The sequence below is a fragment of the Brassica napus genome, chromosome C6 (assembly GCF_020379485.1).
Source record: "Brassica napus cultivar Da-Ae chromosome C6, Da-Ae, whole genome shotgun sequence".
NCBI lineage: Eukaryota > Viridiplantae > Streptophyta > Magnoliopsida > Brassicales > Brassicaceae > Brassica > Brassica napus.
The window spans coordinates 46,058,598-46,081,544 of NC_063449.1; the positions used below are offsets into that span (position 1 = coordinate 46,058,598).

Below are 22,947 nucleotides of genomic sequence, written 5' to 3' on the forward strand. Positions count from 1 at the left end.
CTCATCACCTACAAAAAAAAAGTATGAAGATTCTGAAGCAATTTAATATATGAATAGATTATAACCAACACTAACCCATTTCAGGAAACCCTTTTAACCAATTTCTTGTACAGACCAAGGCTTGGACATTAGTAGGTAGAAGACAGCTTCTGTACTTGTTAAGGACTCAACTACCAATGCTAAACGATGATTCTGAAGCAACAGTTGTTATGGGTATACTCAGAACCTCTCGTGCCATTGTTGCCAACTCTTTGAACCGAGCTGAGTTGTCTCTCCAGTAATGTAACACATTCAGTTTCTTGTAAGCGGCCATGTCAAGCAATGGCTCATCTAGATATATGTCGAGAGCAGACTTGCCATTGCCAACAGCTTTCTGAGAAAAGAAGGCGTAGAAGCCCTGAAAACAGGTTAAACATCACTTATATGATATCAGAAATTCATAACACTTATCAGAAATTACTACAGAGCATAACTTACCCCATAACCGGTAGGAACATCGGGTATTTCTCCTTGCGAAGTTGTTGCAGCACTACTAATTCTCTGGTTTTTCTTGTAAGCTCCAAACAGTTTATAGATCTTTGAACGAACATTAGCCAACCTTCTCTTACAAGTAGACTGATCCAAAACCGAGAAACAATATTCTAAGAAGTGAAATTTCAGTCTTGGATCCAAAACTGCAGCAACTGCAAGGATGTCGCTGTATTCTTCCCAGTATTTCTCAAACTTGAGCTTCATACACTTCACCATTTCACAAATAACAGGATCAGAATAGTTTGCATGAGCTCTCAATCAACACTCAATCTTCCAAATTTCATTGAAATACAAATTTGATGTTGGGTATGAGGAACCCGAAATCAAATTTGTAATCTCAAAAAATGGCTTCAACAACTCGCATATCACTTCTACTCTTCTCCACTCAGAATAAGAGGGACAGCTCACATAACTCGGTTCTACATCGGCCAAGTTACCTAGTGCAGCTTTGAACTTGATAGCTCTAGAAAGCATAAGGAAAGTAGAATTCCAGCGTGTGCTTACATCTAAGACCAGACCTTCATCACCCTCGACCTCGGTTCCCACTGTTTCAACACAGTTTTGAAACATTCTTTCCCTGCTTTCTGATCCTCTAACAAACTTGACACTCTCCCTGATTTTCTGCAAAGCTCCTCCAATCACTGCTAAGCCGTCTTGAACAATAAGATTAAGCCCTCCAGAGATCTGTTGTCAAAGAAACCCTTCCAGGAAAATCATTTAAGATTTTCCTAAGTTTCTGCTTCTCACTTTCATAAATCTTCAACACATCAAAAGTTGCTGTGTTTCTACTCCAATACTCAATACTAGAATTAGCATAAGTAAAAGCCATTCTAATCCTCTTATACTCTACAAACTTGTAAGGAAGATCATGCTCTATAATGGCCATAGCTATCATCTCACGAAACACCATCATATCCACCTTCCTAGCACTACTTCTAGGTGTTCCAACAGCTTTTGGACATACCTTCATATGACGAGTCAGAGTTGAGGTTCCATTCCTACGAAGATTCAAGAAGTAAAACCTTCTACAAAGGTTGCATCTGATCTTAGTTGAACCATCAGACAGCCTTCCTCCAAGTATAGTAAACTTCTTCCAGCACCTAGAGACTCTACGGCGTGACTGAACTTGTCTCGGTTGTGTGCCTCTGTTAGCCTCTGAATCCTCTAAAACTTTATGATCCTCTATATCTTCATCCATCACATCATTCTGACCATCATTGTTCAAGTCTATAGCTTCCATTTTCTGAAACAAAAAATATTTAAATGAGAACGAAGCTAAACCCACAACAAAACTGAAAACGATACCTATGAAGTAACTCAGGAAACCCAAGTAAGCAAGCACATTACAGAATCTTTCTAATATAATAATTAAAAACTATTTCATAAAGTTCCACACGAACAAAAAAAAAAGTTCACATTGACATCATCAACAACACGAGATAACAAGCAATAAACTCACCAACTTGTAAAACAAATATGATAATCTATTCAGATCATATCCATTATGAAATTCAGATACGTGAATTAAGTGAACCTTAGATTAAATAATTTTAGAAACGTTTGCCATTTGTGGAACTAGAAAACAAGAGCAGGAGCTTAATGAATTACCAATAAATTATTGAACATTTTTTTTCAAAAGCAAAAAGATCTCAGCAGCGAATCTCACGTTCCCCTCAAACCCTTAAATCTTACTCTTGAAAACAAAGTATCACAAAACGAGTCTCTCAACAATTCGTAAGAACACTGAAACAGCGAACCATAAAAACATGAAATGAGAGACTTATGAATTTTTAAAAATAAACCACAAAATATAAAACGAGATTCATTCACCCTCAAACCCAAATCTCAAGAGAATCAAATGGAGACAGAGCTAAACCTTAGAAGAAGATGACGTCTTTATCCAGAAGAGAAACCTTCAATCAAAAACGAGATTTAGTTTTAAGGGTCTCGGTGAAAACGTCGTTTTTGATCAGAAAATGAATGAATCGAAACTTACCTTGATTCATATAACTAAAGACAAGGCGTAAGGACTGATTCGTGTGTACGAGAATCTGGGAAAGAAAAAGAGAGATCAGGGAAGGAAGAAGACTATCGCAGAAGAAATCGTCTGGAATCTGAAGTTTCTGAATTTTCCCCCAAAATCATCGTAACCCTAGAAAGTAATAGTTTTGGGCCAACCCAACACCCATTTGGTTTAGACCAGTTTACCCATGGGCAAAGTTGGGTTTTAACCCAATTAGCCCATATAATATTTGGGTGTAACTGCGGCCCGCCCATATTTATTTTGAATGGGTTTGCCCATGGGCTGCCCAACCAATTGACAGTTCTCGGTATCACAGCTTGAGCATGTCTTCATTTGAGTCAGGTCCTTTATAAACTCATTTTTGACATCTGCTTGTTTCCTAAACATCTACTTTGTTGGAACATCCTTGACAACTTAGCTGACTGATATAAACCAGACATGCTGAATAATGCTCCAATGTCCAAGCGAGTGAATGATAAAATCAAGGTACATAATATTATGAGAGATAATCATCAAACCCATGTATGCTTCACAATCGTTGAAGGTAACAACGTCTTGTCTACTTGATCAATGCAGGTAAAGAGCTCAATAGGTGTAGGCAGAGGACCAGAGGTAGTGCTGCTCTTTGTGTGTTTGGGTTATTAGTTACTATGATTTTTGAAACGTTATCATGTTTTTTCCGTTTTCAATAAACATATAATACATATAAGATGAAGCAACAATAGCCATGATAGCAAATTCGATTTGATAGATCTTCTCGGAAGAGAGTTGGAGAGGATATAAACCAGAGGCGGAATCGGAGACGAACGTCGAGGATAGTTAAAACGTGATTGTGTCTAAGTTCGGTGATGAGGTTGAACCTAAACGTGTGTCGAAGTTGATTGAGTTCTCAACACTTGTTTTGAAGTCACTGTCTAGTAGTATTGAAGGAGGTGCCAAAAGTGGTTGGTCAGTTTGATATATGAATGCTTTTCCAAGTCAGTTTAAAAACCAAACAACAAGTAAAGCAAACTACACACACATAAGAAAACATTACAATTCTTTTTTAAATCCAACACTATAAATATTTTAATTGGGAGTCTCAGTGCTTCTGTCTACCTAATCAAATCGAATTCGTAGAGAGCTAATAATAAAAGTAAAGATAATAATTATTAAGAGTAGGTTTATCATCCAGACACACAAAAACGGCTCATCATACATAATATAATGAGCTCTGACAATAAACATAAGTAAGAAAGCCCCAAGGTGTTGCATTGTAATAATCTCACACGATTTATTAATTAATAAACACCAAAGATAGAGAGCTTCTTGAGAGAGATTTCTAGACAGACATCCTCTGCTTCTTAAAAGCAGCGACCTTGTCGTGGATCACGCCGGCAAACTCAATCATATGAGCTACATACAACACAATAAACACAAGAATTCATGAGAGAAGTTTTTACCTTATAGAAGAAACAATTAGAAACAAGAAATTTTTCAAAGTACCTGGGTCACAGTAGCCGAAACAAATTTCACCGGAGGGAGGGGGACGGTTACTAAAGATTGTAGCTAAGCCCGTAACAGCTATTTTGAATCCTCTCACAACACTTCCATCAAGATCCAGCGCCTTAGCTTCTCCTTCTTGTTGGTAAAAATAGATATTAGTCTTCTTATCGAGAGTAGAGACAAAAACATGGGTGATCTTTCCACAAGAAGAGAAATGTTTTATCAAAGCGCTCTCGACTTCATCTGCAGGGAGGAAAGTGTTATATCCCCTAACGGTAACGCCAAACCAACTGCAGTCAATTTTGCATATATGTTATCAACAAACTATACAAATATAATTTTTTTTTAAAAAAAAAAGGGCAATCAACTTACAATCTGCGGTCATTATATAGTTCGTCAGCCAGAGAGGATTCATAAAGTTCTGCCTCCTCGTCTTCTACCTCCTCCGGTTCAACTTTAACAAGAGCATTCCATCCACCAATGTCAGTTCCATTAAGTTCCAAGGCCTTCTCTTCTGCGCCATCTCCAAGAAGAATAACCAAAGCACGTCTGTTAAAACAAAACAAAACACTGTTTTTTAGTTTAGGCTTCACAACAAAAATATATATAAAAGAGACACAAACCTGTCGAGATTAGGGCTCTGAAGGTCTTTGCGAACAATAACATTAAAGACTTCGCCACATGAATTGAAGTGATTAGTCAATTCACTCTTGATATCTTCCTCAGGCAGACAAGTGTCGTATCCCTCCACAGAAATAATAGCTCTGAAAATTCCATACCAACAATTAACAATTACACAAAAAAAGAAGAATCAAGAATAAATAAAAGAATTAATTACCGGGGCTTGCTTCCGTACTTGTCGAGAGTTTCCTTCATAGCAGCCTCACTCTCGAACCCTTTGTAGGTGGATCTCACGCTACCATACTCGTCCATGGTGGAAGAAGAGGCAATAACCCTAAGCTCCCGCTTTATGATATTTTGGAAGACATTTATTTATACACACACATGTCAACTACAGCTTTGGACGCCCCCGGAAAATAAAATTGGGCCTTTTGGTCTTAGCCCATTTAGGTTTTGATTGTGGATTAGGACCGATTGGAAAAAAAAAACTCGAAATTTATATTTCAATTTTTTTAAAAAAAATTTTAAAAATATATCTCTGCCCATTTAGGTTTAAAAAAAAATATTTATCAATTTTAATCTTGTCTTTGAAAATATATATAACTAGTGGTTGTCTGGAAAATTATAATGAAAATTATTTTATATAAATATATATAATAAATATATATATTAATATATGAAACAATTTAAAAAAAGTATGTGTCAATAGAAAAATGATATTACAAACATATGTATGATTAATTAGTTTATATATAAATGGTGCAGAGGAGACGTATCAAGCAAAAAGAAAAGGTGGAGCGAGAAGAATGATGATATACATGCCACCTAGCTTTTCTGGCCGTGCTTCCGGTCGCGGTCGTGGTTGGACCATGTCGACCAAACCATGAACTACCGATTACTTCATTTTAATTACAGCTACATATGTTGAATGTTTTATCTCTAGCAATTTGTATATTCTCCATTTATTCTTAACCGTGTTTTGTCCGATTAGTAACTTAAGCAATAAAATTGCTCTTAGTGAATTTATTTTATATAGAAAGTTAAAATCACTAAGACTTGATGTTCAATAGTAACCAACAAAATACAGAACTTGTTCCTTTCTCCTCTCTCTGGTTGTCTTCTTGTCCGAGATTTTACTTAAATGTGCCATAAGATGCATGAACGACAAAGCCGAAGATGGCTGCTTCCCCTGGATGCTGAATAGAATTGTCTCATAGCCGAAGAGCTATCTCCTCACAGGTGGCGCGCCTCCCCTTCCTCCTGTTCCATGCCCAAGTACCCTGAGCACTGATGACATGACCAATATTGAATTAGTTGCTTTAAATTTCCAAAACATTTGTTTATTGACAAGAGATATAAAGAATATTCTGATATAGCTGTTGGAGAAGAATTAAATAGATGCTCCGGGAATCGAAGACCTCTGCATGTTCAGTATTAGAGGCTCCTCCTCTGCATGTTTAGTATTTCAAATTAGAGGTTCCACTTTCTGTAGTATAAATATATGTAACCCTGTTATGAATAATTATAATCTAAGGGAATTCATTTTCTTCCAAGTTACTTTCTCTCTTAGTCTCAACTCTCTTTCTCTGTTTCTTGTTAAGGAATTATAACTTTCATTGCACCCATAGTTGTTAGTGATCATGGTATCCAAGTACGAAGAAATCTCAGTTCCTGCTGTTAATGATCTCATCTTGGTCTCAGACAAGGTTTACACTGTGAGAGAAGTTCTTGACATGGTAAATAAATGATCATAACAATGGTTTCTCTCAACATACTTTAAGATGGATCATTGTGTTGATGGGGTTTGTGTTACTTGCAGGAGAAGTTAATGGCGAATTACTTTGCGATTCAATTTCTGTTTGCCAACTCCATACGTGTTCATGAGGAGGTTTCTCAAAGCTGCACAATCTGACCAAGAGATTTTGTATTATAACTTCTTTGATCATATCTTGAATATAATTCATTATCACGAGTTGTGACACGTGGAATATGTATGTTTCAGATTGAGCTTCTATCATTCTTCATCATCAAGCTCAGCTTAGTAGAGTACGAGATATGATGCTTCATTACGCTCCGTCTCAAATCGACAAGGTACCAAGGAATATAGCTAATAACATAACTGTAGTCTCTTTCTTTCTCATGCCAACAGCCATTTTTTGTTTTCTGGTACGCAGAGATCAATGGTGATTCAAGAAACGACTCAGAGAGAGAGAGAGAGAGAGAGAGAGCTTTGGCTGAAGCGGAATCTCTGGTTGAGAAAGAACTAGAAGGAGCCATCAGAGAGATTGTAGAAGTAGAGGTCAGTAACAATAATCTCCAACTTCCCATTAAACGTCTCAGAATTATATTTATTATTAGTTTGTTTGTAATATCATTTTTCAATTGACACAGACTTTTTTAAATGTTTCATATATTTATTATATATATTTATATAAAATAAAATTTTCATTATAATTTTCCTTCTGTAGGACTGAACAGCCCCTAGTTATATATACTATGAGTTGGTCCGTCCTACGGGTGAGTTTTAAGCTTTATACAAGAACTTTAAAGCTAGAGAAAGAGAGAGACTAAAGCATGAACTTAGATAAAAGACAAAAACCGACCTTAAGAGTAGAGATTAACCTTCAAACCTGCAACAACAAACACGAAGCTTTTAATTAAAGGGAGTAGAGACGAAAAGAAAAACAAAGAAGAAACAAAAGAAAAAAAAACCCACCAAGAAGATGAAGAAACGACAATCCTAAGTGTGTAAGAGATGTGTTTGAGGAGAATCGAAGAAGATATGAAGTGACAGAAACACAAAGCTTGTAGGGTTTTTTCTGTCTTTGAGGAGAATCAGAGAAGATACGAAGTGACAGAAACACAAAGCTTGTAGGGTTTTTCTGTATTTGAGGAGAATCAGAGAAGATATGAAGTGACAGAGACCCCTATGTATATATTGTGAGAGTCAAGAGAGGGTGTTGTGTACTGTTAGGGTTTTGTTGTCTTTGGTTACCACACAACAGGACAAAGCTCATGAATTTTTTATAAAAAAAAATTGTATTTTTGGTTTCTTTGTGAGTGTTCCTCGAATTGCCTCATCACCTTTTGAATAATTTAAAATTTTATTTTATGTTTTTGATTAAAAAAAGTGAGAAAAAAGAAACAGCTTTATCTTGTACTACTGTACTAATTAACTGCAGGGAGGAGGGATGGAAAATTTTTTTTGTTTTAACCTTGGTGAAAAAGTTCTTTTAACCTTGGTGAAAAGTTCTTTAAAAAAAACATTAGGGAAAATATGTAGAATCTTGCCTATTTTCCTAGAGATGTTTGTTTCCCCTTTTTATTCCAATTCTAAATATTTTCCCTAATGTTTTTTTAAAGGAAAATGTTTTTATAAAAAACTTTTTCACCAAGTTTAAAAGAACTTTTTCACCAGGGTTAAAACAAAAAAATTTTCCCTCTCTCCTCTCTGCAGGTATCAGTACAGTACAAGATAAAGCTGTTTTTTTTCTCACTTTTTTTAATCAAAAACATAAAATAAAATTTTAAATTATTCAAAACGAAATGGTCATGAGGCAATTCAAGGGATATGAGTTTCACACTGACAAAAAAACCAAAAATACAATTTTTTTTTAAAAAAAGGTTCATGAGCTTTGTCCTGTTGTGTGGTAACCAAATACAACAAAACCCTAACAGTACGCAACACCCTCTCTTGACTCTCACTAGGGGTCTCTGTCACTTCATATCTTCTCCGATTCTCCTCAAATACAGAAAAACCCTACAAGCTTTGTGTTTCTGTCACTTCGTATCTTCTCTGATTCTCCTCGAAGACAGAAAAAACCCTACAAGCTTTGTGTTTCTGTCACTTCATATCTTCTCTGATTCTCCTCAAACACATCTCTTACATAATTAGGGTCGCCGTTTCTTCATCTTCTTGGTGGGTTTTTTTTCTTTTGTTTCTTCTTTTGTTTTTCTTTTCGTCTCTACTCCCTTTAATTAAAAGCTTCGTGTTTGTTGTTGTAGGTTTGAAGGTTAAACTCTACTCTTAAGGTTGGTTTTTGTCTTTTATCTAAGTTCATGCTTTAGTCTCTCTCTCTAGCTTTATAGTTCTTGTATAAAGCTTAAATCTCTATTTTGTTAATTTGTTGCTTTCGTCTGCCTTTAATGTTTATATTTTCATTTGAAAAAAAAAACTGAAATGGTTATTAATTGATGTTATCATTTCCTCTTGCAGTATGAGTGACCGAGTAACCTATCGTGATATGGGGATCATGGAAGAGGTTCTCAATCAACGCCAAAAACAGGTGTGCTGGGCCATCAGCCTAACAAGACAGCTAGCAGCACTGCTCAAACTTCGTGGACAACTAAATATCAATGCAAGCCTGTCGATTCAGTATTTGATTAACAAAGTAGGGAGTTCACTTTTTGGAGCACAAATGCTGAGGCCATGGAATGGGTCCGTGAGGTCGTTGCAAACAGCTATCCCATTCCTGGTCAATGGGACAGTATTGGAGAATCTTGTTCCTCTGCGACAATTCGACCTACAGAGTTCAACTCCAGAAAATCATGTTCTTGGAGAGCGACGTTACAGAGCTGTATGTATTGTTGTACACCACATCGACGAATATCGAGGTATTGTTTATTCTTGGCCCAGTTAAACCCAACGAGTTTTTTTAAAGACACATTAATATCAGCTTTTTTTTTTTTTGAAATGAAAATATAAACATTAAAGGTAGACGAAAGCAACAAATTAACAAAATAGAGATTTAAGCTTTATACAAGAACTATAAAGCTAGAGAGAGAGACTAAAGCATGAACTTAGATAAAAGACAAAAACCGACCTTAAGAATAGAGTTTAACCTTCAAACCTGCAACAACAAACACGAAGCTTTTAATTAAAGGGAGTAGAGGCGAAAAGAAAAACAAAAGAAGAAAAAAAAACCCACCAAGAAGATGAAGAAACAGCGACCCGAAGTGTGTAAGAGATGTGTTTGAGGAGAATCGGAGAAGATATGAAGTGACAGAAACACAAAGCTTGTAGGGTTTTTTCTGTCTTTGAGGAGAATCGGAGAAGATACGAAGTGACAGAAACACAAAGCTTGTAGGGTTTTTCTGTATTTGAGGAGAATCAGAGAGATATGAAGTGACAGAGACCCCTATATATATATTGTGAGAGTCAAGAGAGGGTGTTGTGTGTACTGTTAGGGTTTTGTTGTCTTTGGTTACCACACAACAGGACAAAGCTCATGAACTTTTTTTAAAAAAAAATTGTAGTTTTGGTTTCTTTGTCAGTGTGAAACTCATATCCCTCGAATTGTCTCATGACCATTTCGTTTTGAATAATTTAAAATTTATTTTATGTTTTTGATTAAAAAAAAATGAGAAAAAAGAAACAGCTTTATCTTGTACTTGTACTGTACTGATACTTGCAGAGAGGAGAGAGGGAAAAGTTTTTTTGTTTTAACCCTGGTGAAAAAGTTCTTTTAAAAAAACATTAAGGAAAATATGTAGAATTGGTATAAAAAAGGGAAAACAAACATCTCTAGGAAAATAGGCAAGCATTCTTGTGTCGTCTTATGCAAATATTGAAACTTGTTGCTATTCGTGTTGTAGACACCAAGGCGAACAAAAGCTGCCACTAATACGACGTCGTTACTCAGGAACAAGAGAGGTTTTGCATATGTATGTATTATCCCTGTGAGCTGCACATCTTTTCATTAGCCCACACGATTTTTCTTGAACTGTTGTAACTCATATCCTCCTCTCGAAATTCGAACAAAGTAGAGCTAACTTTACTTCTTAGCTGATCAAATCTAGAGAAGAACCGTCGCTTATTACAACTTACTGGCAATGGAAAGAAAGACCAAGTTTCGGTTTTGCATACATAACTGAATCTCACATTATTTTTCCCAGCTAACCAATGCCAGAAACCGTACAATGATTGTGGTTTTCCGAAAAAACTCGCCACTTGGTACGTAGTTCTAAATAATCCAATCGCTTCCACGCGTAAGTATCAGAATCAAAAACCTCACAGTTGAGATTATAGAAGCCCTGATCACTCGTCTTCCTTCTTTCTCACGATAGTGGTTCAGAAACCCGTAATGATCTTATATCGACTGAATCACCATCAAACCAATTGCAATAGTAAAAAGTACCGGGTTTTCGGGTTTGGTATTATCCGATATTGTTCTGGAGTCGGTTATTTTCTGTAATGTAAATTTGAATGTCTTTTTTTTTTCCTGTAACGGCCCACGCTCATGCCGCGCGCCTCCTACTACCTCACTTTCTGGTCTCTACCACCGTACAACACGGCCAGCTCCATCGCAAGACTCCTCAACGCCTCCGCCACAGAGATTCAGTCCATCAACAACCTCACCTCCCTAAACCGCCACAATCCCCACCCGTCGCTTAGTCGTCATCCCGACCACCTGCTCCTGCTCCGGCGGTGGCCTTTACAGGTTCCACGAGCTTCGAACAAGATCAACGGCGACAACGCAAGGTGATCAAAGGAGACGTCTCTTCCTCTGAGATCAGTCTCTTGAAGAAGCTGAACCATTCCAACATCATCCGTCTCTCGAAGAACGGATCGGTCAGAGAGAGACTGGCTTCACTCGTCGAACAAGAAGAAGGCTCTGACATGGAGACAGAGAGTGGAGATCTGTCGGAAGGCGTTGGGCTACTTGCACAACTACGTGACGCCGCCTCATATCCACAAGAACTTGGAAGGTGACGTTGATCTTTAGTTGACCAGACATATCCAAGGAACGCAAGGCTACTTAGAGCACGTCCAACGCATGATTTAAGGGGGTCCTTAGCCATAATCTCTTCCATTCGCCGATTAAAAAACTATTAAAATAACCCCTAAAGCTAAGGATTAATCCTAAGTTAAGGATTAGTCCGCTCGGGTCCATAATGCGCTGGCAGGCTCTGATTGGCTGAGAGGGCGATGATGTTTCGTGTGGGAAGAGAAAGAAAGACGCATCGTCTTTCACTTTGTCGAGGCAAGAAAAAAAAACCCGAGACGCGACAAAGAGGCGATAGAGAGGCGAGTCACGACCGGCCTTTTGGAAGGTAATCCGACCTCTCCTTCTTTTTGATTTCGTTCAGTGGTTGTTTCTTATCAATTTCATCGGTTTAAAGGGTTCGATTATGGCGTTAAACCGATTTAGGGTTTGAAATTATTTTGGGGATTTCAATCGAATTAGGGTTTTCGTCGGGGGTTTCTATTTTCTTCTTCTGTTGGTGATGGTTTGATGTTGTCGAGGCGATTAGAGGTTGGGGATTGAGAAAACCCAAATTGTTCAAATCGAATTAGGGTTTTCTTTAAAAGTTTGGTTTTTAACAGCGACCAGAACATGAAGTTCACATCAAAAATCGGGCAAAGTGAAAACGACGTCATGAAGGCAGCCTTGGATATCTTCAACAGCGACCAGAACATGAAGTTCACCTTAGAACACGCGTGGAGGGGAGCTTAGGCATGATGTTAAGTGGTGCTCCACTTATATGGAGAAGGACAAGGATAAGCGGAAGGCTCCTGAAGTGCCTGTGCCAGAGCCAGAAGATAGACCAGTTGGTGTCAAGGCTGCTAAGGCCGCGGGGTAAGAGGCAAAAAACTAGAAAAGATGAGGAGTTCTCGCAGCTAGAAGGGACTTATGAGAGATAGCAAAATCTCAAGGCAAAGTTTGCTGGAGAGGTTGCTTGCAAAGCCGGAGCCCCTCGATGAGATGGAATCAGCTCTCAAAAATAAATTGTTGTCTTAATTGTTGTCATGAGTGATGGTTTGTCTTAGCTTTGTCTTCATGAGTGATGTTTGTTTAGCTTTGCTTGCATTATAGTTTACTTTGTTGTGATATGAACTGTTGACTGATATGAAATGCTTTGTTTCAGGTGGAGTAAAGAGACGAGGTCACGGGTTGTCAAGAGTACAAGAGAAGAGGTCACGGGTTGTCTACTAGTTTCACGGGTCATGTATTTTTTCCTTGCGGATGTGAACCAAGACAAGAAGTTCACGGGTGTTGTCTTTATATCTTCAAGTGTTGTCTTTATAACTTAGTGTATGTATGTTTTTCCTTTCATGTCTGAACTTGAACCATCTATGTATCAAACTACTATCATGAAATGCAGTTTCTCTTCTTCTTGTTGATCGCATCAATTTGTCAAACACAAAAGACCATAAGTTAACAAGCATCAATATACAACAAGTTGACGCAACCAAGAAGCAAGTTAATCCCAAGTTGATCGCATCAAGTTGATGCAACCAAGAAGCAACAAGCAAGTAACAAGCATCAATATACAACAAGTTAATCCCTTAACTTAAACATATTAACGTCCTCGATCGATCTCCTGTTTTTGATGACATTTTCGAAGGTAGAGCTCCAAGGGTACAATACCAGGTCAACGGACACCATTATGGATTGCCTTACTACCTCAGAGACGGTATATATCCAAGATGGTCAACATTTATCCAATCTATCTCAAACCCTCAAAGTCCAGAAGAACAGTTATTTGCTAAAGTACAAGAGTCAACCCGAAAAGACGTGGAGCGTGCTTTTGGAGTATTGCAAGCTCGATTTGCAATAATCAAAAACCCGGCTATTTTGTGGGACAAGAGACAAATCGGGATGGTTATGCGAACATGTATCATACTGCACAATATGATCGTAGAAAATGAACGCAATGGATATACTCAGTGTGATATATCAGAGTTTGAGGAAGGCGAATCGAGTAGAACTTCAGAGGTGGATATGTCATATGCTCGCAAGCCTTCAAATCTTCGTGCTATGCTTGAAATTCGTAGCCAAGTTCGTGACCAACATATACATGAACAACTTAAATTTGATTTGATTCAAAATATTTGGAACAAATTTAATGATGAAAATGTTTGATAGTTGTATGTTTTTTTTTTGTGTTTCAATAAAAATAACATTTTCAAATTTTCTTGTTTAAATTTTTTTTTTTTTAAGGATTCCAGATAAGACCATTGGACCAATATTTCTGATTAGAGTCCTTAACTATTCAAAAAAAAAAATTAAATTAATGCTAAGGACTCCAATGGTGGATAACACCATTGGAGGTGCTCTTACGTCTCGAAAAACCTAGCACATACACATTTGGGCAATAGTCCCACCACATTCTCTTTGATCCATTCTCTCTCTTCCTTTGCTTTTCTTTTTGTTTGGTGTACTAAATTATATCAAGCGTCTTTTTTATACGAAACAAAACTAAAAGTTATTCGAAATTCCTTATTCTAATTTCTAACAAATTTTCCATTGCATTTATATTGAAAAAGTCACGAAGGAGCACATTAAAAACTATTAGCTAGTCAAAATGCTGTGACGCTGTATTTTTCAAAAAAAAATATATATAAGTTTTGAAGTTTGATTAGTTAGTCCTTCTGCCTTTGTAACAAGTGAATATATATATATATGCAGTTCGTGCTTTTGTTTGTCACAGTCACTAGCTATGATTTATAAGTGCATATGTTTCATGTAGAATCATTATCGATGGATCAAGATATAGTTTTTTTCTTCTTCTTTAGGATTCACCAATGATAACATCTGGAAGGAGATCGTCTTGATTCGTAAATTTCAAGAATGTATATGTTTTTACCCTTGATGTGATGTGTTCTATTTTGATAAACTTAATTATCTTGTGTTGATGATTTCTCATGATTGTAACTGAAAGTTTGTTTGTGGCTTTTCCGAATATCTTGGAACAGGATGGTAAGGCCTGTCAGTTGGGTTGGACCGCACCCAAATGGGTATGTCCAACTGGGTATTTTTTTTTCTGGGCTCAAAACACCCACACCCATATTTAGTCCACATCCAACAACACCCACACCCAATAACACCCATTACCCAACTGGACAACCCAAGTCCGCCATTTATAAGCAATTTAAGTATTGGTCCAAATCTGTTTAAATTCAATTTAAGCTCACTTTAAATATTAAACAACATTGAAATATGATAGAAATATCCAAAATTGAGTAGTAAAATTTTGAAACTTTAAACAACATTGAAAAATCTGAAAATCTGAAACAATCTCAAAAGACTTAAGTTTTTAACACTGTTTATGAATTCACTTTGTTCCAGCTTTGTAACTTTGTCTCTCTTATTTGCAGCCTGCAACAACAAACAAAAAAGAAGATTCAACCTTTGCAGATATAAAAACCAGACATGAGAAGATTTTGACCCAAGTTAATGAGAAAAAATATAGCAATTATGACATATAACAATTAGAACACAGTGTTAACAACGCTGACATATAGCAATCAGAACACAGTGTAAGGACAAAGAAGACTAACTTCAAAACGATCTTTTCAATATGACCAAAGCAGAAACACATTGTTAATTAGCCTAACCTAATCAAAGCAGAGAGCATAAATAACAAAGAAGAGAGTCCAAGAGATACCTTAAAACCAAGCTGAGGCAGCAAGTGAATGAAAATGCTGGTTTTTGAATCCAAAACAAAACAAAAAATGAGATTCATTAGCCCACAAACTCAAAAAAGTTACTTGCAACTTGCAAGAGTAAACTAAATCATTTATCTTCAGATCAATAGCTAGAACATTTCAATGTGTAGAATCATACCTCAATTCAAGTCTATAGACTCTCCACTCTCTTCTTTCTCCTTCTCTTTATCCTCTTCTTCTTTCTCCTCTTCTGTCTTCTCAACAGACTCATCACCTACAAAAAAAAAGTATGAAGATTCTGAAGCAATTTAATATATGAATAGATTATAACCAACACTAACCCATTTCAGGAAACCTTTTAACCAATTTCTTGTACAGACCAAGGCTTGGACATTAGTAGGTAGAAGAACAGCTTCTGTACTTGTTAAGGACTCAACTACCAATGCTAAACGATGATTCTGAAGCAACAGTTGTTATGGGTATACTCAGAACCTCTCGTGCCATTGTTGCCAACTCTTTGAACCGAGCTGAGTTGTCTCTCCAGTAATGTAACACATTCAGTTCTTGTAAGCGGCCATGTCAAGCAATGGCTCATCTAGATATATGTCGAGAGCAGACTTGCCATTGCCAACAGCTTTCTGAGAAAAGAAGGCGTAGAAGCCCTGAAAACAGGTTAAACATCACTTATATGATATCAGAAATTCATAACACTTATCAGAAATTACTACAGAGCATAACTTACCCCATAAACGGTAGGAACATCGGGTATTTCTCCTTGCGAAGTTGTTGCAGCACTACTAATTCTCTGGTTTTTCTTGTAAGCTCCAAACAGTTTATAGATCTTTGAACGAACATTAGCCAACCTTCTCTTACAAGTAGACTGATCCAAAACCGAGAAACAACAATATTCTAAGAAGTGAAATTTCAGTCTTGGATCCAAAACTGCAGCAACTGCAAGGATGTCGCTGTATTCTTCCCAGTATTTCTCAAACTTGAGCTTCATACACTTCACCATTTCACAAATAACAGGATCAGAATAGTTTGCATGAGCTCTCAATCAACACTCAATCTTCCAAATTTCATTGAAATACAAATTTGATGTTGGGTATGAGGAACCCGAAATCAAATTTGTAATCTCAAAAAATGGCTTCAACAACTCGCATATCACTTCTACTCTTCTCCACTCAGAATAAGAGGGACAGCTCACATAACTCGGTTCTACATCGGCCAAGTTACCTAGTGCAGCTTTGAACTTGATAGCTCTAGAAAGCATAAGGAAAGTAGAATTCCAGCGTGTGCTTACATCTAAGACCAGACCTTCATCACCCTCGACCTCGGTTCCCACTGTTTCACACAGTTTTGAAACATTCTTTCCCTGCTTTCTGATCCTCTAACAAAACGTGACACTCTCCCTGATTTCTGCAAAGCTCCTCCAATCACTGCTAAGCCGTCTTGAACAATAAGATTAAGCCTCCAGAGATCTGTTGTCAAAGAAACCTTCCAGGAAAATCATTTAAGATTTTCCTAAGTTTCTGCTTCTCACTTTCATAATCTTCAACACATCAAAAGGTGCTGTGTTTCTACTCCAATACTCAATACTAGAATTAGCATAAGTAAAAGCCATTCTAATCCTGTATACTCTAAACTTGTAAGGAAGATCATGCTCTATAATGGCCATAGCTATCATCTCACGAAACACCATCATATCCACCTTCTAGCACTACTTCTAGGTGTTCCAACAGCTTTTGGACATACCTTCATATGACGAGTCAGAGTTGAGGTTCCATTCCTACGAAGATTCAAGAAGTAAAACCTTCTACAAAGGTTGCATCTGATCTTAGTTGAACCATCAGACAGCCTTCCTCCAAGTATAGTAAACTCTTCCAGCACCTAGAGACTCTACGGCGTGACTGAACTTGTCTCGGTTGTGTGCCTCTGTTAGCCTCTGAATCCTCTAAAACTTTATGATCCTCTATATCTTCATCCATCACATCATTCTGACCATCATTGTTCAAGTCTATAGCTTCCATTTTCTGAACAAAAAATATTTAAATGAGAACGAAGCTAAACCCACAACAAAAACGAAAACGATACCTATGAGTTAACTCAGGAAACCCAAGTAAGCAAGCACATTACAGAATCTTTCTAATATAATAATTAAAAAACTATTCATAAGTTCCACACGAACAAAAAAAAAAAGTTCACATTGACATCATCAACAACACGAGATAACAAGCAATAAACTCACCAACTTGTAAAACAAATATGATAATCTATTCAGATCATATCCATTATGAAATCAGATACGTGAATTAAGTGAACCTTAGATTAAATAATTTTAGAAACGTTTGCCATTTGTGGAACTAGAAAACAAGAGCAGGAGTAATGAATTACCAATAAATATTGACATTTTTTTCAAAAGCAAAAAAAAAATCTCAGCAGCGAATCTCACGTTCCCCTCAAACCCTTAATCTTACTCTTGAAAACAAAAGTATCACAAAACGAGTCTCTCAACAATTCGAAGAACACTGAAACAGCGAACCATAAAAACATGAAATGAGAGACTTATGAATTTTTAAAAATAAACCACAAAATATAAAACGAGATTCATTCACCCTCAAACCCAAATCTCAAGAGAATCAAATGGAGACAGAGCTAAACCTTAGAAGAAGATGACGTCTTTATCCAGAGAAGAAACCTTCAATCAAAACGAGATTTAGTTTTAAGGGTCTCGGTGTGAAAACGTCGTTTTGATCAGAAAATGATGAATCGAAACTTACCTTGATTCAATAACTAAAGACAAGGCGGCGTAGGACTGATTCGTGTGTACGAGAATCTGGGAAAGAAAAGAGAGATCAGGGAAGGAAAGAAGACTATCGCAGAAGAAATCGTCTGGAATCTGAAAGTTTCTGAATTTTCCCCAAAATCATCGTAACCCTAGAAAGTAATAGTTTTGGGCCAACCCAACACCCATTTGGTTTAGACCAGTTTACCCATGGGCAAAGTGGGTTTTACCCAATTAGCCCATATAATATTGGGGGTGTAACTGCGGCCCGCCCATATTTATTTTGAATGGGTTTGCCCATGGGCTGCCCAACCAATTGACAGTTCTCGGTATCACAGCTTGAGCATGCTTCATTTGAGTCAGGTCCTTTATAAACTCATTTTTGACATCTGCTGTTTCCTAAACATCTACTTTGTTGGAACATCCTTGACAACTTAGCTGACTGATATAAACCAGACATGCTGAATAATGCTCCAATGTCCAAGCGAGTGAATGATAAATCAAGGTACATAACTATTATGAGAGATAATCATCAAACCCATGTATGCTTACAATCGTTGAAGGTAACAACGTCTGTCTACTTGATCAATGCAGGTAAAGAGCTCAATAGGTGTAGGGCAGAGGACCAGAGGTAGTGCTGCTCTTTGTGTGTTTGGGTTATTAGTTACTATGATTTTTGAAACGTTATCATGTTTTTCCGTTTTCAATAAACATATAATACATATAAGATGAAGCAACAATAGCCATGATAGCAAATTCGATTGATAGATCTTTCGGAAGAGAGTGGAGAGGATATAAACAGAGGCGGAATCGGAGACGAACGTCGAGGATAGTTAAAACGTGATTGTGTCTAAGTTCGGTGATGAGGTTGAACCTAAACGTGTGTCGAAGTTGATTGAGTTCTCAACACTTGTTTTGAAGTCACTGTCTAGTAGTATTGAAGGAGGTGCAAAAGTGTTGGTCAGTTTGATATATGATGCTTTCCAAGTCAGTTTAAAAACCAAACAACAAGTAAAGCAAACTACACACACATAAGAACACATTACAATTTTTTTTAAATCCAACACTATAAATATTTTAATTGGGAGTCTCAGTGCTTCTGTCTACCTAATCAAATCGAATTCGTAGAGAGCTAATAATAAAAGTAAAGATAATAATTATTAAGAGTAGGTTATCATCCAGACACACAAAAACGGCTCATCATACATAATATATGAGAGCTCTGACAATAAAACATAAGTAAGAAAGCCCCAAGGTGTTGCATTGTAAATAATCTCACACGATTTATTAATTAATAAACACCAAAGATAGAGAGCTTCTTGAGAGAGATTTCTAGACAGACATCCTCTGCTTCTTAAAAAGCAGCGACCTTGTCGTGGATCACGCCGGCAAACTCAATCATATGAGTACATACAACACAAATAAACACAAGAATTCATGAGAGAAGTTTTACCTTATAGAAGAAACAATTAGAAACAAGAAATTTTTCAAAGTACCTGGGTCACAGTAGCCGAAACAAATTTCACCGGAGGGGAGGGGGACGGTTACTAAAGATTGTAGCTAAGCCCCTAACAGCTATTTTGAATCCTCTCACAACACTTCCATCAAGATCCAGCGCCTTAGCTTCTCTTCTTGTGGTTAAAAAATAGATATTAGTCTCTTATCGAGAGTAGAGACAAAAACATGGGTGATCTTTCCACAAGAAGAGAAATGTTTTATCAAAGCGCTCTCGACTTCATCTGCAGGGGAGGAAAGTGTTATATCCCCTAACGGTAACGCCAACCAACTGCAGTCAATTTTGCATATATGTTATCAACAAACTATACAAATATAATTTTTTTTTAAAAAAAAAAAGGGCAATCAACTTACAATCTGCGGTCATTATATAGTTCGTCAGCCAGAGAGGATTCATAAAGTTCTGCCTCCTCGTCTTCTACCTCCTCCGGTTCAACTTTAACAAGAGCATTCCATCCACCAATGTCAGTTCCATTAAGTTCCAAGGCCTTCTCTTCTGCGCCATCTCAAAGAAGAATAACCAAAGCACGTCTGTTAAAACAAAAACAAAACACTGTTTTTTAGTTTAGGCTTCACAACAAAAAATATATATATAAAGAGACACAAACCTGTCGAGATTTAGGGCTCTGAAGGTCTTTGCGAACAATAACATTAAAGACTTCGCCACATTGGAATGAAGTGATTAGTCATTCACTCTTGATATCTTCCTCAGGCAGACAAGTGTCGTATCCCTCCACAGAAATAATAGCTCTGAAAATTCCATACCAACAAGTACAATTACACAAAAAAGAAAAGAATCAAGAATAAATAAAGAATTAATTACCGGGGCTTGCTTCCGTACTTGTCGAGAGTTTCTTCATAGCAGCCTCACTCTCGAACCCTGTAGGTGGATCTCACGCTACCATACTCGTCCATGGTGGAAGAAGAGGCGAAGAGGCAAAACCTAAGCTCCCGCTTTATGATATTTGGAAGACATTTATTTATACCACACATGTCAACTACAGCTTTGGACATCTCTGGCTTGACACTGTGGACAGAGCTTGGTTAGGTGTCGTTGGCCACGGAGAAATACGTCTCCACCGTTCTGCCGGAGCAGGAGCAGGTGGTCGGGATGACGGATCTAAGCGACGTGGTGGGGAGTTGGCGGGTTGTAGGGATTGGGGTGAGGTTGTGATGGGATGACTGAATCTCTGTGGCGGAGGCGTGAGGAGTCTTGCGATGGAGCTGGCCGTGTTGTACGGTGGCAGAGACCAGAAGAAAGTGAGGGTAGTAGTAGAGGCGTGCGGCATGAGCGTGGGGCGTTACAGGAAAAAAAAAAAAAAAAAAGACATTCAAATTTACATAAGAAAATTAACCGACCAGAACAATATCGGATAATACCCAACCCGAAAACCCGGTACTTTTTACTATTGCAATTGGTTTGATGGTGATTCAGTCGATATAAGATCGTTACGGGTTTCTGAACCACTACCGTGAGAAAAGGAAGACGAGTGATCAGTTTTTGATTCTGACCTACGCGTGGAAGCGATTGGATTTTAGAACTACGTACCAAGTGGCGAGTTTTTCGGAGAACCACAATCATTGTACGGTTTCTGGCATTGGTTAGCTGGGAAAAATAATGTGAGATTCAGTTATATGAAAACCGAAAACTTGGTCTTTCGTTCCATTGCCAGTAAGTTGTAATAAGCGACGGTTCTTCTCTAGATTTGATCAGTAAGAAGGAAGTTAGCTTACTGTTCGAATTTCGAGAGGAGGATATGAGTACAACAGTTCAAGAAAAAATCGTGTGGGCTAATGAAAAAATGTGCAGCTCACAGGGATAATACATACATATGCAAAACCTCTCTGGTTCCTGAGTAACGACGTCGTATTTGTTGCAGGTTTTGTTCGCCTTGGTGTCTACAACACGAATAGCAACAAGTTTCTATATTTGCATAAGACGACACAAGAATGCTTCCCTATTTTCCTAGAGATGTTTGTTTCCCCTTTTTTATTCCAATTCTAAATATTTTCCCTAATGTTTTTTTAAAGGAAAATGTATTTTTAAAAAACTTTTTCACCGAGGTTAAAAGAACCTTTTCACCAAGGTTAAAAGAACTTTTTCACCAGGGTTAAAACAAAAAAAACTTTTCCCTCCCTCCCTTCTGCAGGTATCAGTACAGTAGTACAAGATAAAATTGTTTCTTTTTTCTCATTTTTTTAATCAAAAACATCAAATAAAATTTTAAATTATTCAAAATGTCATGAGGCAATTCGAGGAACACTGACAAAGAAACCAAAAATACAATTTTTTTTAAAAAAAAGTTCATGAGCTTTGTCCCTTTGTGTGGTAACCAAAGACAACAAAACCCTAACAGTACACAACACCCTCTCTTGACTCTCACAATATATAAATAGGGGTCTCTGTCACTTCATATCTTCTCTGATTCTCCTCAAATACCGAAAAACCCTACAAGCTTTGTGTTTCTGTCACTTCGTATCTTCTCCGATTCTCCTCAAAGACAGAAAAAAACCCTACAAGCTTTGTGTTTCTGTCACTTCATATCTTCTCTGATTCTCCTCAAGCACACTTAGGGTCGTCGTTTCTTCATCTTCTTGGTGGTTTTTTTTTTCTTCTTTTGTTTTCTTTTCGTCTCTACTCCCTTTAATTAAAAGCTTTGTGTTTGTTGTTGCAGGTTTGAAGGTAAAACCCTACTCTTAAGGTTGGTTTTTGTCTTTTATCTAAGTTCATGCTTTAGTGTCTCTCTCTAGCTTTATAGTTCTTGTATAAAGCTTAAATCTCTATTTTGTTAATTTGTTGCTTTCGTCTGCCTTTAATGTTTATATTTTCATTTGATTTTCATTTGAAAAAAAAAAACTGAAATGGTTATTAATTGATGTTATCATTTCCTCTTGCAGTATGAGTGACCGAGTAACCTATCGTGATATGGGGATCATGGAAGAGGTTCTCAATCAACGCCAAAAACAGGTGTGCTGGGCCATCAGCCTAACAAGACAGCTAGCAGCACTGCTCAAACTTCGTGGACAACTAAATATCAATGCAAGCCTGTCGATTCAGTATTTGATTAACAAAGTAGGGAGTTCACTTTTTGGAGCACAAATGTCGAGGCCATGGAATGGGTCCGTGAGGTCGTTGGAAACAGCTATCCCATTCCTGGTCAATGGGACAGTATTGGAGAATCTTGTTCCTCTGCGACAATTCGACCTACAGAGTTCAACTCCGGAAAATCATGTTCTTGGAGAGCGACGTTACAGAGCTGTACGTATTGTTGTACACCGCATCGACGAATACCGAGGTATTGTTTATTCTTGGCCCAGTTAAACCCAACGAGTTTTTTTAAAGACACATTAATATCAGCGGAGCTAAAAGACTTGAAAAAGCCCATAGTTTTATAGATATTATTTATTTTCTGAACTTTATTTTTTCTAACTGTCAATTCTATTTTTTTTTAAAGATAATTTTTTCTTCTATTTCCAAATGAAGTGGCTTTTGAGGCAGATCTCCTGAGATGCCTTCACCAATCACCAGTAGCAGCGGTGATCAAACTTTACCCCTCTTATGGACGTATTACGGGGAATCAAATCTATAGGCAA

At 37.3% G+C, this 22,947-nt stretch overlaps 1 protein-coding gene and 3 long non-coding RNA genes across 5 annotated transcripts; 1 reads left to right on the forward strand and 3 right to left on the reverse strand.

Annotated features, from left to right (window-relative positions):
• Positions 1–3,681: 3,681 nt before the first annotated feature.
• Positions 3,682–5,037, reverse strand: LOC125589156 (nucleolin 2-like). The gene is made up of 5 exons (XM_048761486.1): positions 4,878–5,037; positions 4,663–4,803; positions 4,412–4,588; positions 4,040–4,329; positions 3,682–3,949 (listed from the first exon to the last, which is right to left on the reverse strand). The coding sequence occupies exons 1-5, from the start codon at positions 4,970–4,972 to the stop codon at positions 3,876–3,878; spliced, it is 777 nt and encodes a 258-aa protein (XP_048617443.1). The 5' UTR covers positions 4,973–5,037; the 3' UTR covers positions 3,682–3,875.
• On the forward strand, positions 5,038–9,549 carry LOC125589157. The gene is made up of 5 exons (XR_007325333.1): positions 5,038–6,396; positions 6,480–6,584; positions 6,663–6,751; positions 6,835–6,959; positions 8,877–9,549. It is a non-coding gene; the product is annotated as an uncharacterized LOC125589157 (long non-coding RNA).
• A 5,030-nt stretch (positions 9,550–14,579) lies between these two features.
• On the reverse strand, positions 14,580–17,760 carry LOC125589158. Of its 2 annotated transcripts, XR_007325334.1 has the most exons (5): positions 17,715–17,760; positions 16,809–17,086; positions 15,232–15,327; positions 15,053–15,089; positions 14,580–14,763 (listed from the first exon to the last, which is right to left on the reverse strand). It is a non-coding gene; the product is annotated as an uncharacterized LOC125589158 (long non-coding RNA). The 2 variants fall into 2 exon arrangements; XR_007325335.1 differs by lacking the exons at positions 16,809–17,086; positions 17,715–17,760 and having other exon boundaries at positions 15,232–15,413.
• Positions 17,761–19,737: 1,977 nt separating this feature from the next.
• On the reverse strand, positions 19,738–20,027 carry LOC125589159. The gene is made up of 2 exons (XR_007325336.1): positions 19,962–20,027; positions 19,738–19,884 (listed from the first exon to the last, which is right to left on the reverse strand). It is a non-coding gene; the product is annotated as an uncharacterized LOC125589159 (long non-coding RNA).
• Positions 20,028–22,947: the final 2,920 nt, after the last annotated feature.